The 13642-nt window shown below is 36.4% G+C and overlaps 1 protein-coding gene across 1 annotated transcript in view; it reads right to left on the bottom strand.

The window, feature by feature from the left end:
- Positions 1–2161: 2161 nt before the first annotated feature.
- LOC148943188 (uncharacterized) overlaps positions 2162–13642 on the bottom strand; it is a 31809-nt gene continuing 20328 nt past the window's right edge. The window contains exons 3-4 of the mRNA XM_089101872.1: positions 11491–12501; positions 2162–2306 (exon numbers count right to left, since the gene is read on the bottom strand). Coding sequence (XP_088957998.1) covers positions 2259–2306; positions 11491–12501 — 1059 coding nt within the window. The 3' untranslated portion in view covers positions 2162–2258. The remainder of the gene's footprint in view (positions 2307–11490; positions 12502–13642) is intronic.

Below are 13642 nucleotides of genomic sequence, written 5' to 3'. Positions count from 1 at the left end.
TGGGGGTGTGTCGGGCTGGGAAAAACCGCTCGGGGGAATTGGACATATCTTCGGAGGTAACCAGCGAGCAGGTCGGTATCTTAGTATATGGTGGCTGGATAATAGTAAATGTACGCTTGAAAATTAACGCTTTGCGTAAAGATAAAAAAATAAACTGGTGACCGAAAAACAGGCTCCAATTCCCTAGACACGGTCCCCACTCCCCTGGAGTCCTCCCCCTCGTCTTTCCTTTAATTAGGCATGATGTTCTTTTTTCTTATAAGTCTCAATAACTGTTAAGAAACTACATCTAATATCAAGCGCCCTCTGAAAATGAATGCTAGGTGGGAGGGGGAATTTATTGTTAGTATATTGTGAATTATCCATGAATTTATCTTAATGAAAAAGAGGTAATACCTTAAAAGCTCTAAATATGTCTTAAATTAGTATCTAATATCACCCCGCGCCTCCCCCCTACCCCTAACAAGGTGGTATGCAGTGTCATTGAATAGTATATTCTAGAGATTAAAGATAAGGCAGGAGGTGGAACCTATTGTTAGGACTTTATTTAATATTCACGAATTTATCTTAATGAAAAAGGGGTATTTCCTTAAAAACTCTTAATGTGTCTTAAATTTGAATCTAATCCCACCCCTCCCCCCTCCGGGGCTGCAGGCTAGAAGCCTCCAGTTTTCTATAATAGGTGGTTCTTTTTTGCGTATATGATAATATGACATTTTCATCTCTTTTATTTTCGTGTTTTTAGCTGTCTTTTTTATATTTTATTGCTTGTCAATTTGTTTTTATTTTCACTGTCTGTGTATTTAAGATTTAGTCTTTAACACGAGTAAGACATGCATTTCCCCTTTATTAATATCTTGAAAGCAAATATCCCCTGGATTATATCAAGTTGGGAGAGTAACGTATCATTCTAACGAGTCCCGAAAAAGGGAAATCTCACTAATATCAGGTGACCCAGGGGTTGGGGGAGGGGGCGGTGTCACATGGGTGAAATGCCCTGGCAGTGTGGGGTATTTTATGGGGCATAATAATTTGTTTGGGTTGCAAAAAACTTGAATTACGGGATTCTGAACCATAATTTTTATTAGGAAATGCCTGAAAGATTTCTCGGGAAGATATAGCGATGTCATGGGGGATGTTTAATATCATCCATAATTTACCGAGGTGGTATGAATTTTCATTGACTAGTATACTCTAGAGCTTAAAGATAAGGCAGGAGGTGAAAACTATTGTTAGGATATCGTGAAATAACCTCGAATTTATCTTAATGAAAAAGGGGTGTTTTCTTAAAAGCTCTTAATATGGTTTACATTGCATCTAATATCGCTCCCCCCTCCCCTACCCCCCGAGGTTGCATTCTAGAAGCCCCCCAGTTTTCTATAATTGATGGTTCTTTTTTGCGTATATGATAATATGACATTTTCATCTTTAATTTTTGTTGTATTTTTAGCTGTCTTTTTTATGTTTTATTGCTTGTCAATTTATTTTTATTTTCACTGTCTGTGTTTTTAAGATTTAGTCTTTAGCACAAGTAAGACACGCATTTCCCCTTTATTAATATGTTGAAAGCAAATGTCCCCTGGAAATAGATGTTTTCAAAGTGCATGCCAAATTTGGCAGTAAACACGCCGTTCTAACGAGTGCCAAAAAATGGGGAATCTCAGATGTCATGCAATAGTTTATTTTTAGAATATAGTTCAAGATACAAAATATTTGCAAAGGTTTCATGCACGAATTTCTTGGGGCGCTGTACCATTGGAAGGAAATAACCTTTCGAGTCCTGGCGGGGTCAACAACTCTAGAAAAAATATGAAAGGTATTGTGAGCAAAAAAAGGAAACACCGAAAAAGAAAGGCTTTTGGGCGAAAAATGTCAAAATCGTTTTATCTGGCAGTTTTTATCTCAACATGCCGATAAAACAAAAATCGTTAATTATTTTGTTTTATTTTGATAAAACAAAATCGTTTTATCTCAACATGCCGCGGGATTTTGTACTTAATGATCCCAGCTCTTATTTTGATACCGCAGTTAAGTCTTTTTGATAAACTGGATGTGCATAGTGTCTTTTGATGAAGTTCAGAATACTGCTAAACATTTCCTGACACTTTCTATGTTACTCCAATTAAATTCCCTATTAATTTTAGAAACAGATGGGTGTGGATTAAGGTACAAAAAGTTTAATACACAAATAAATAAAATAAAGTCTAACAAAGGCAAAAACACCAGACTTGTATTCAAACGTAGTTCCTTGAATATTTTCACTTGTAAGCAGGATATGCCGGGGGTGCATACGCTGGAGGGGGTGCCTAAAATAAAAACAAGTTGTCAGAATTTGCTTAAACTGAGCAATAAGTTGGCAGTTATCTCTCTTTAGTCCAACCACTTTCTTAATCTTTATTCGTCCGATTCTTCCTTATTTTCGTCAGAAACTTGCTGTTTTGGATTTTTGCCAAATGATTATATTAATTTTAGTTTTATCAATCAAGAACATGCTATATGGCAGTGCATAAAAAGCCACACAATTAATAATTGATGCTTAGCCCTGTTCAGTCCAACTAATCAGACTTATTCATATTTATAAACCTTATCCTTGGTTAATTTGTTTTAAGTTGTTTCTTTAGATATCTATAAACATAATGAGACTTCTAATAGGTTATAAATCGTATGTTATCTCTAAAATAGCATGTTAGAAACAAATCATTTGTTTGGTAAATAATTGACGCTTATCATTGTTCAGTCATACCAAATAAATTAGTTTGTGTCCATGAGCCGTTTTCTTTTGTAATTGTAATTAAGTTATCTGGCACCAGTGTACGTACCTGTGTTACAATTTATTAAGACCTTTGCTGTCTTTTAGATATTGAATTTTGTTCAATTTCACCTTTGCGGATGAATTATGTGCTTTAGAGCATTACGTGTGAGGCTCGAACTGAGATTAAAAACATTTTTAAACGAAGTAATAACGCTTATCCCTGTTCATTCTGACAAATTAGATTAATTAATATTCTTGAACCGTTCAATTCTGTCATTATATTTTATCTATCTTTTACCTGTTTAAATATCTGTTATTATAATTCATATATTTCTAATTTCCCGCTTATTTCTTATGCTCAACTTGACTTATCCTAATGAGTTTTGTGCTTTAAATTAGCAGACGAGAGCACAAACATTTTTTGCAACGTATAAATTAACGTTAATTTAGTTAAAACATTTTGAGTTTATTTCCAAACTCGTCTTTTCTCCATTACATTTATGCGGACATGCGGTGCAATTAGTAAACAGGAAATTCCATAAGCAAAAATATATTTTTGTTCCAAAGTAGGCTACGCAAATGAAAAAAAAATGATGTTAAATTTTACTGACTCTTGGAAGAATTAAAAGAAGTGTTTAAGAAAGAATGGTTCTAAATATGAGCATGACTGAAAATGTCACAAAGCATCTTTTGAATTCTTCTTTTGAAAGGAAATGTGCATGCAACTCGTACCTACAAAGATATTTTGACTTATACCCGAGCCATACTATAGCCACACTTGTGAAAACTCGCAATCCTAAGATTAAGGGCCGATTAGATTGACAATTCTGCCTCTCATATTGAGAATCTGATCGTCAAATTTGGTTTCTATTTACTATCATAGGTAGCACAATCGCGCTGCCTAAGTAAAGAAAGCTGTTGGCACAATGTATTCTTTGTTAATTTTTTTCTACCAGGACACTTCGTATTGAAGGATTTGTCGTAGAAACTTTGAAAAAGGGCTCATTTGATTGGAAATTGGAGTGGCTAGAACCCTTTTTAATAGTCGAATGTGATTGGAGGGGAACTAGCCCCCCCACGCCCATCATTCCCCCAAAAATATCCAATCAAAATTTTGAGATAGCCAATTTTTTCAGCGTAGTTAATTTCCAGATAGAAAATATATTTTTGAGGAAGACACTTCCCCATAACCCTCAGGGCAAGGGTTTTAAGTTATGCCCTGGGGGCATATAAGAACGATTTTGGCAGAATGTATTATTTATTTTTTTTTTCCTTTAGAGCAGGGCACTTTGTATCGAAGAAGTTGTTGTAGAAACTTCGACAAGGGCTCATTCAATTGGAAATTGGAGTGGCTTGTGCCCCTTTTAATAGTCGAAAGTGATCTGAAGGCAACTAACACCCCTTCCACACCCACGATTTCCCAAATGACATCCAATCAAAATTTTGAGATAGGAATTTTTTTCAGCGAAATTGATTTCCAGATAGAAATTATGTTTTTGAGGAGGACACTCCCCCGCTGCCCTCAGGGCCAGGGTTGTAAGTTTTGTCCTAGGGGCATATAAGTTTTTTATAGAAGGCGTTGTCGTAGAAACTTCAAGAAAGGCTCAATCGATTGGATATTCAAAGGGCTTGTGCCCTTTTTAACAGTCGAAAGTGATTGGAGGGCAACTAACCCCCCTCTCACCACCCACCTTTTCCCCAAACACATCCAATCACAATTTTGAGATAGCCATTTTATTTAACGTAGTTTTAAGTCCTAGAAAATAGGTCTTTGAGGATCACAAATCCCCACAGCCCTCAGGGCAATGGTTGTAAGTTAGGTTTTTATAGAGCGCATTATCGTAGAAACATCAAAAAGGGTTCCTTAGATTGAAAATCGAAATGGCTCGTGCCCTTTTTAATAGTCGAAAGCGATTGAAAGGCAACTAACACCCCTGCCACGCCCACCATTTCCCCAAACAAATCGAGTCAAAAATTTGAGAAAGCCATTTTGTTCCAGGCATTTAAAAGTTCGGGAAACTATACCTTTGAGCAGAACCCTCCCCCCGTAGTCTTCAGGGCAAGGATTATAAGTTATGCCCTGGGGGCATATGAGGTTTTTATTGAATTCTTTGTCGTAAAAAACTTAAAAAGGGCTCATTCGATTGGAAATTCAAAGGGCCAGTGCCCTTTTTAATGCTCGAAAGTGATTTGAGGGCAACTAACCCCCTCTAACGCCAATCTTTTCCCCAAACACATCCAATCAAAACTTTTTAATAGCCATTTTATTCAATGTAGTTGAAAGTTCTGGAAATTAGGTCTTTAAGGATGAAAACCCCTTCCCCCTACAGCCCTCAGGGCAAGGGTTGCAACTTATGCCCTGGGGGCATTTAAGGTTTTTATAGAAAGCGTTGTCGTAGAAACTTCAAAAGGGTTCATTTAATCGAAAATTGAAAGGGCTAGTGCCTTTTTTAAAAGTTGAAAGTGATTGGAGAGTGACTAATGCCCATCTCACACCCATTAATTTCCCAAATACATCCAATCAAAATTTTGAAATATCTATTTTGTTCAACGTAGTTGAAAGTTCTGGAAATTAGGTCTCTTAGGATGATAACCCCCCTCACAGCCCTCAGGGCAAGGGTTGTAAGTTATGCCCTGGGGGCATATAAAGTTTATATAGAAATTTGTTGTAGAAATTTCAAAAAGGGCTCATTTTATTGGAAATTGAAATTGCCCTTTTTTAGAGTCGAAAGTGAGTGGAGAGTAATTAACCCCCCTCTCAAGCCCACCATTTCCCCAAAAACATTCAATAAGAGTTTAGAGATAGCCATTTTGTTCAACGTAGTTGAAAGTTCTGGAAATTATGTTTTTTAGGATGACAAACCCCAGAGCCTCAAGGGCAAAGGTTGTAAGTAGTGCCCTGAGGGCATAAAAGGTTTTTATAGATAGAGTTGTCATAAAACTTCAAAAAGGGGCTCATTCAACTTGAAATTGACAGGGGTAGTGCCCTTTTTAATAGTTGAAAGTAATTGGAGAATAACTAACCCCCCTCTCACGCCCACTATTACTACAAACACATCCAATCAAAATTTTCATATAGTCATTTTTTTCAACGTAGTAGAAAGTTCTAGAAATTAGGTCTTTGAGAATGACAACCCCCCCAGCCCTCAGGGCAAGGGTTGTAAGTTAGTGTTGAAAGTGATTGGAGAGCGACTAACACCCCTCTCACTTCCACCATTTCCCCAAACACATCCAATCAAAATTTTTAGACAGTCATTTTGCTTAACGCAGTTGAAAGTTCCGGAAATTAGGTCTTAGGGGACGACAACCATCCTCACAGCCCTTAGGGTTAGGGTTGTAATTTATACCGTGGGGGCATATAAGGGGTTTATAGAAAGCCTTTTCGTATCAAAAACGACTCATTAGCTTTGAAATTGAAATGCCTAGTGCCCTTTTTAAAAATCGAAAGTGATTGGAAGGCTTGACATTTTTATAGTAAAGATCGATGTGGGTATAATGTATTATTTTTTGTTGTTGTTGATCTATATACCAGGGTACTTCGTATGGAAGGAGTTGTCGTGGGAACTTCGAAAAGGGCTCATTCGATTGAAAATAGAAAGGACTGATGCCCTTTCTAATAGTCTAAAGTGATTGGAGGGCAGCTAATACCCCTCCCACGCCCACCCTCTCATTTGCCCTTTATGTTTAAAAACTGAATGTTGCCTTAAGATTAAATCAAAATGCACTGTGTTAATGCTAATTCCCAATAAGGCATCTCAGCAGTATCCCAAGAACGACTGAGGGTATTACGTTCAAACTTTCGGGGCTACTTCTTCTCTTAAAATTTAACCAAATCAAAATAGCGTAAGTGTATCCAGGCTATATAAGAAAGTAAACGGATTTTTTTTTGCGAATGGCATTAAGTTTTCCGTTTTAGGTTAACTAGGTACGAAACTAAATTAAACACTACTATTTGTGTCCAGGTTTTTCAAAGGGTGTATTTTGTTAAAAATTGCTGAAAATATTTCTCCTTCATACTAATAGCAGGCCAAACTATACTGTCTTAAAAAAACTAAAAGATTTAAAGTATTATTTTATTTTTCCCTGAAAAGATAATGTGAATATAAAACGAACAGAAATTAATTAAAACATTTTTTTCCAAGAAATAAGTTTTTCAAAGAAAAGTAAAGAACTCCATTAAACAAAAATGAGCAAAAATAAAATCAAATAATCTACCAAGCATGAAACTACCACAAATCAGCATTGATAAATAAATGAAACCCAAAACGAACAGAAATAACAACAAATAACCGAGTCAAACTCTAAACGAGCAAAAATTAACATAATTTGGGCTTAAAACCCCTATGCCTTCCCAAGGCCAGAAAAAAATTTGCACTTTACTGAAAAATACAAATGAATGTGAATTGTCAGTTTAATATACATACACTGATATTTAATAATCAAAATGTTAATATTATTTGATTTATTAAAGTTATAAAGTAAAAACATTTATATTTTTTTCAGTAAAGTGCAAATTTTGTTCCGGCCTTGGAAAGGCATTGGGGTTTGGAGCCCTTGTGGGCTTCCTTGGGCTTCCAATCTCCCTTCCTTGGGGGAAGGAACATATCTATGAAGGGGCGCCGGATTTCCCAGCATTACTTAAAAAAGATCAGGAATTAAGTAAAACAAACAATTTTTTTCAACTGAAAGTAAGGAGCAACATTAAAACTTAGGACGAACAGAAATTATTCCGTATAAGAGGGGGTTCGCCCTATAGTCAATCACTCACTCTTTACGCTAAAGTTTTTCTTAGTACTTTCAAAAGAGCTATCTATTCTAATTAAATGGCCTTATTGATTCAGGGATTTGTGATTCAAACAAAATTCGAACTTTAGCGTAAAGAGCGAAGTATTGACTATAGGACGAACCTCTTGATATACGTAATAATTTATGTTCGTCTTAAGCTTTAATGTTGCTCCTTACTTTCAGTTGAAAAAACTTTTTTTTTTTTACTTAATTTATGACCTGTTTTTAATTAATGCTGGGAAACCGGTGCCCCCTTCATAGAAATGTCGTTTCCCCCAAGGAAACATCCTCCATGAAATATCCTCCCACCAAAACCCCTCCTTCGGACCTCCTCCACCCAGAAAAAATCCCTCCAGAAAACGTCTATGTATACTTCCCAATAACCAATACTATATCTAAACAATGGGCAAAGCTCATAACTTGCAGCCCTTCCCCTGGGAACTGTGGGGGACCAAGTTATCCTCAAATACATATTTATTAGATTTTCGGGTACTTACGCATTATATGGGCCTTTACAAGGAAACTGGTCACAAAAAACCCGCCAGACGGGTTAATTAAAAAAAACGGTATAGAGTAATGCAATGCAAAACCTGGTTTACATTGCGTTTACGATATTTAAACTGTTGTTTAACTGTTGTTTTTTGGGGTTTAGGGAGGGAAAAAGGTACCTAGGTTAGGCTAAGTTATGTATTTAATATATGCTCTGCTTTATCCCCCCCCCCGCCTCCCACTAATGTGCAAATATATAGCCCAAACCTGTTTATAAACGATTATATATTCATCCTAGTTTATTTTATTTCATTAGCATTAACCAAACTTGACTTTTTAGAAGGGTCCATATAATGCGCAGTACCGATTTTCGACTATGTTAAACAAAATGGCTATCTCAAAATTTTGATTGGATGACTTCGGGAAAAAATGAGCGTGGGAGGGGGCCCAGTTACTGTCCAATATTCTGGGTCACTCAAAAAGGGCACTAGAAATTTTATTTCCCATGTGAATGATCCTTTTTACAATATTTTAGGACTACTGGATCGATATAATTACCCTGGAAAAAAAAAACGAAAAAAAACAAAAAACAAACAAGCAAATAAACACGCATCGGTGATCTTTCTTCTGGCAAAACATGCAGAATTCCACATTTTTGCAGATAAGAGCTTGAAACATCTACAGTAGGGTTTCTGTCACGCTGAATCAGATGGTTTGATTTTCATTGATATTCTATTACTTTTAGTGTTTTTTTTTCCCTTGTTTCGAAAATAAGGCAAATTTTTTCAGGCTCGTAACTTTTGATGGGTTTGACTAAATTTTATGAAACTTATATATTTGAAATGAGCATAAAAAAACAATTCTTTTGATTTATCTGATGGTATCACAATTCCGTTTTGTAGAGTTTCGGTTACTATTGAGCCGGGTCGCTCCTTATTTTACAGATCGTTACCACGAACTGTTTGTTATATGTGGTTTCTATCTAATATCCTTAACTTTGATTCTCAATCTGATAATTAGATTCTCCTTTGGTTTTAAAATCTAAAGGATGCTTATGGATCTTATATTTTCAGAATACAGGAAAAAATTCAAAATTTGCAAGAATTATGCATTCTTTGCTTCTGTAGAAAATGGAAATCTTTTTTGTAAAAAAAATTATACAGCTAGTTTCCTTTTTCTTAATTTGGTCTTTCATATTGATCTTATTTTCCTAGACAGCTGCGAAAAAAAGTAATATTATACTTTTTAGAGTGGGGGGGGGGGTAATTTACAATAATAAAAATGGGCAAAATTTTAAATAAATTTCCTGAATTTTTTAAAATGGGTTGTAAATTCTCACATTACTAGCTATTCAAATATTGCGACAAAATTCCAAAATATTCAAATGCTGCGACAAAATTCACTATCGCATAATGTGAAGTGGAAATCCAAATTTTCAATTGAAAACTTCGTACGAGTCTGACCAAAGAGATTACGAAATAGAGCAGTAATATATTGTTTTTCCTGGAACCACATTTTAGACATTGTTAACCAATTGGCGCATCAATGATCAAAGAGGTTTATAATATCCTTGGATGTGATAGAGGTCCCGCGAGACATTTGCTGATGAAACCCAGATTACACATGACTATAGCACCAATAATTGATTTTTGTTTTGTTGGGTTGAACGCTGTTCGACTTTCATTTGCAGTCTATGACTGACCAATTAGAAGTAGTAATTAAGTCGTTATTTTTAAAATTTGGAAAGATGGAAGCCTAGAAGAGCAGTTTTTCTATCTGTTTGGTGAATATGGTGAAAGATACACAGACATAGCATTAAAAGACAAAACTTAGTCAGGCACAAATTAGTGTTGATGTTGTCTTTTAGCAATTTGTTGTTAGCCTATATCGATTTTCTGCTTCTGCTCAACTAGTGCCATATTAAATCAAGGAAACAAAATAACTTTTCCTTGGGTTCAACAGATCTTACTGCAGTTAATAAAATTAATTGAAATAGCTGTTTGAATAAGAGTATTATTATTGTGTTTTATTGAACGTGGCTTGAACACGAAAATGAATATCTTACAGAAAATTAAAATATTCTTGCTAAACCTTAGAGCCTTTGAAACTAATCGAAAATTTTGTTAGTCTGTACTTAAATTTCTTCTTCTTACTCTTCTTGTTTGGATTACTATAGAAACGTTTCCACTTAATTTCACCACCGGAATTAAATTCCGAGCCCTACAGTGCGTTGCTTCCAAATGAGTTTGAATTTTGGGTCCCGTGTTACCAAGCTGAGATCAAACCTACCGCGCCACTATGGGACGCCTTTAGTGATGGATAAATATTCCTAGAATTTTCAATCTTTAAAAGGACAAGTTGTAACTTATTGAGTTCTGAAGCAAAATAAGCTAATAATCCATTTTAATATGTTTCAATGTGGGCTTTTGAACGCAATTCAATAGCTGCATTTGGCTATTGCAAACACAAAATTAAAAAATCTAATGTTAAATTTTAAGTTGTTTAAAGAATGCTAGATTTTAGTTTTAAATGCCAAAAAAAGATGTCAAAAGTGAAACACATCCCATCACCTCTAATAAAGTCTGGAAATACACATGAAAATTAGCATGCTGGTAATAGGTAAATTCAACTTGCTTATGCCTTTTCTATCCTCTGGAAGAATGAGAGGTGAACTCAAATCCCTCTGGCTACAATAAAGATATAATGTCTCATCACCGTTTCCTTAAAAAGAACCAGAGAAGAAGTAACTCATACCCGATAATATTAGCTTAGTATAAAAAAAACTGCCTAAAATGGGATTGAAAAAATATAAGAGACTTTGAAATATCTTCCTCTAGGTGTCTAAAAGATTGTGTTCTGTTATATATTTGTATTTTTGTTAGTTTTCTGACGAGATGTGTGCCACAAATACATGCTTAATAGCTATGTTATTACCTAGCTATCATTACAATAAAAACATGAAGACAAGTTTTGAGCCCGTTTCACAAATTTTTTAACAAGACTAGGATTATTAATTGGAAATTTGAGGCCACTTATGTATTAGCCAGAAAAACACGTGAGAAGGGAAGTTTGGTTAATGCTAATGAAATAAAACAAAACAGGATGAAAATATAATAATTTAGAAACAAATTTGGGCTATATATTTGCACATAGGGGGTGGGGGTGGGGGGAAGCATAACATATATTAAATATGTAACCAAACCTAACCTAGGTACCTATTTTTGCCCCTCCACCCCAAAAAAACTAAAATTTGAATATTGTTCACGGAGTGAGCAATCCCTGTTTGCCAAGCGAGACAAAAGAATTGTCTTATTAAAAATGTTGCTTGACTAGATTTTGAGATCCAATTCTCACGTGATTTCTTGCTAATACATAAGTACCAATTTGAGCACAAATTGACAAAAAAACAAAAACAAACAACAAACAGGCTGACAGAAAAAAATAAGGAGGCAAAGAGTAATTACCGGATAAGCAGGAGCCTCGTAGGTGGCATACGCTGGCGGAGGAGCATATTCAGGCACAGGTGGATTGTACAAAGGAGTCTCGTACATTGGCGGAGCGGGTGGAGCATACGTGGGTACATCGTATTTGGGAGGTGCATATACAGGAGGTGCTGGTGGAGCGTATGTAGGAGCCTCATACACAGGAGGAGGAATTGCAGGTGGGGCTGGTGGAGCATATACAGGAGGTTCGTACATTGGAGGGGTATATGCAGGCGGGGCTGGTAGAGTATATGAAGGAAGTTCATAAACTGGTGGTGCAGGTGGAGTAAACAGAGGTGCAGGTGGGGCATATGTTGGAGCTGAAGGAGCATACACAGGGGGCTCATATGGTGGAAGAGTGTATGCAGGTGGTGGTGGTGGGATATTATATGTAGGAGGTGCTGGTGGTGCATATACTGGAGCTTCCAGGGCTGGAGGAGAGTAAGAAGGTGGTGCTGGTGGAGCATATGCAGGAGGTGCTGGCGGAGCATATACAGGAGGTGCAGATGGAGTATATACAGGAGGTACAGGTGGTTGTGGTGGAATATATGCAGGGTGTACTTGTGGAGCATAAACAGGGGGTAAAGGTGGAGGAGGGGGAACAAATTTAGGAGGGGCTGGTGGAGCATACACGGAGGGTATAGCAGGAGGTGGTGGAACATATTTAGGAGCTGCTGGTGGGGCATATAGGGGGGGGGCAGGTGGTGGTGGTGGAATATATGCAGGTGGTGCAGGTGGAGTGTAAGCAGGGGGCGGTGGTGGAGCGTACACAGGGGATGTTGGTGGGGCATATAGAGGTGGTGCTGGTGGATTATATACTGGAGCAGGAGTCGAAAGTACAGGAGCTGGCGGAGAGTATTTTGGAGCTGGCAATGGCAAGCTTGGAGCATATACAGGCAGGGATGGTGGTCCATAATATGCTTCTCTCTTGTAGTCAGATATAGCTACCGACCTCATTGGCGCTGTGGTCTCCATCAAAGAATCTTCACGAGCCTAAAAACCAAACAGAATTGAAAAGAAAATTACATAATATGATCATAACACCAATTTTCACCCCCCAAGGTCATCTTCATCTCAGCCTCTAGTAGTTCGGAAACATACAATTGCGGAACATTTTACAAGTCAGAAAAAATAGTGTCTCTTCCAGCATATTTTAAAGCCTTACCGATCTTTCTAAGAATTGTTATGGTTTTCCCACCCTCCCAACTGACACATGTACCCAGAAAAGCAATTAAGTCCCTGCAGTTTTACTACTTCCTGAAAAAATGAAAGAAAAAGGAATCGTGTGAAACCTTCATTAAACTCTCTGTAACTGACGTATGATAGTAAGGGATTTAATGTTGAACAACAATTTCAATGACGCTGGGAGGGCCTCCTCTGCTTTTATCCTCACGCATTTTGTCTTCTGTTTTATTGTCTGATCTTCTTGTCTTCCTTTTTCTGTCTGGACATATGTTGGAATGACTTTTTATTAATAAATCTTTTGCATCAAACAGTATGTTGTGACGAATGGTAAATAAGGAGTGATGTGGCTCAATAGTAACCGAAACTGTAAGAAACCGAGTCTTGATAACAATAAATATATCAAAGGAATTGAATTCTGATTCTCATTCAAAATATATAAAATTCATCAAATTTAATGTTACCCATCAAAAGTTACAAGCCTGAAGAAATTTGCCCAATTTTGAAAAAGGGTGGAAAAAAACCCAAAAATCAAAACGAAAATCGTTTCATCAGATCCAGCATATCAAACATCCCTACTGCAGAGGTTTCTAGCACGTACAAAAATGTGGAATTTTGCATTTTTGCCAGATAAAAGATCACGGATGCGTGTCTATTCTTATTATTAATTAAAAAAAAACTTTTTCCACAAAATAAGTTTTTCAAAGAAAAGTAAAGAACTCCATTAAACAAAAAATGAGTAAAAATAAAATCAAATAATCTACCAAGCTCGAAACTACCACAAATCAGCATCAATAAATAAATGAAGACCAAAACGAACAGAAATTAAAACAAATAACTGAGGCAAACTCAAAACAAGCAGAAACTAACATAAGTTGGGCGAGAAACCCCTATGTCTTCCCATGTTCAGAACAAAATTTGCACTTTGCTGAAAAAATACAAATGAATGTGC

This window comes from Artemia sp. Qi Xiang Cuo, chromosome 15, assembly GCF_049724085.1.
Source record: "Artemia sp. Qi Xiang Cuo chromosome 15, ASM4972408v1, whole genome shotgun sequence".
Classification (NCBI taxonomy): Eukaryota; Metazoa; Arthropoda; class Branchiopoda; order Anostraca; family Artemiidae; genus Artemia; species Artemia sp. Qi Xiang Cuo.
The sequence above is the reverse complement of the archived record's forward strand: the minus strand, read 5'-3'. Positions and strand labels throughout refer to the sequence as shown.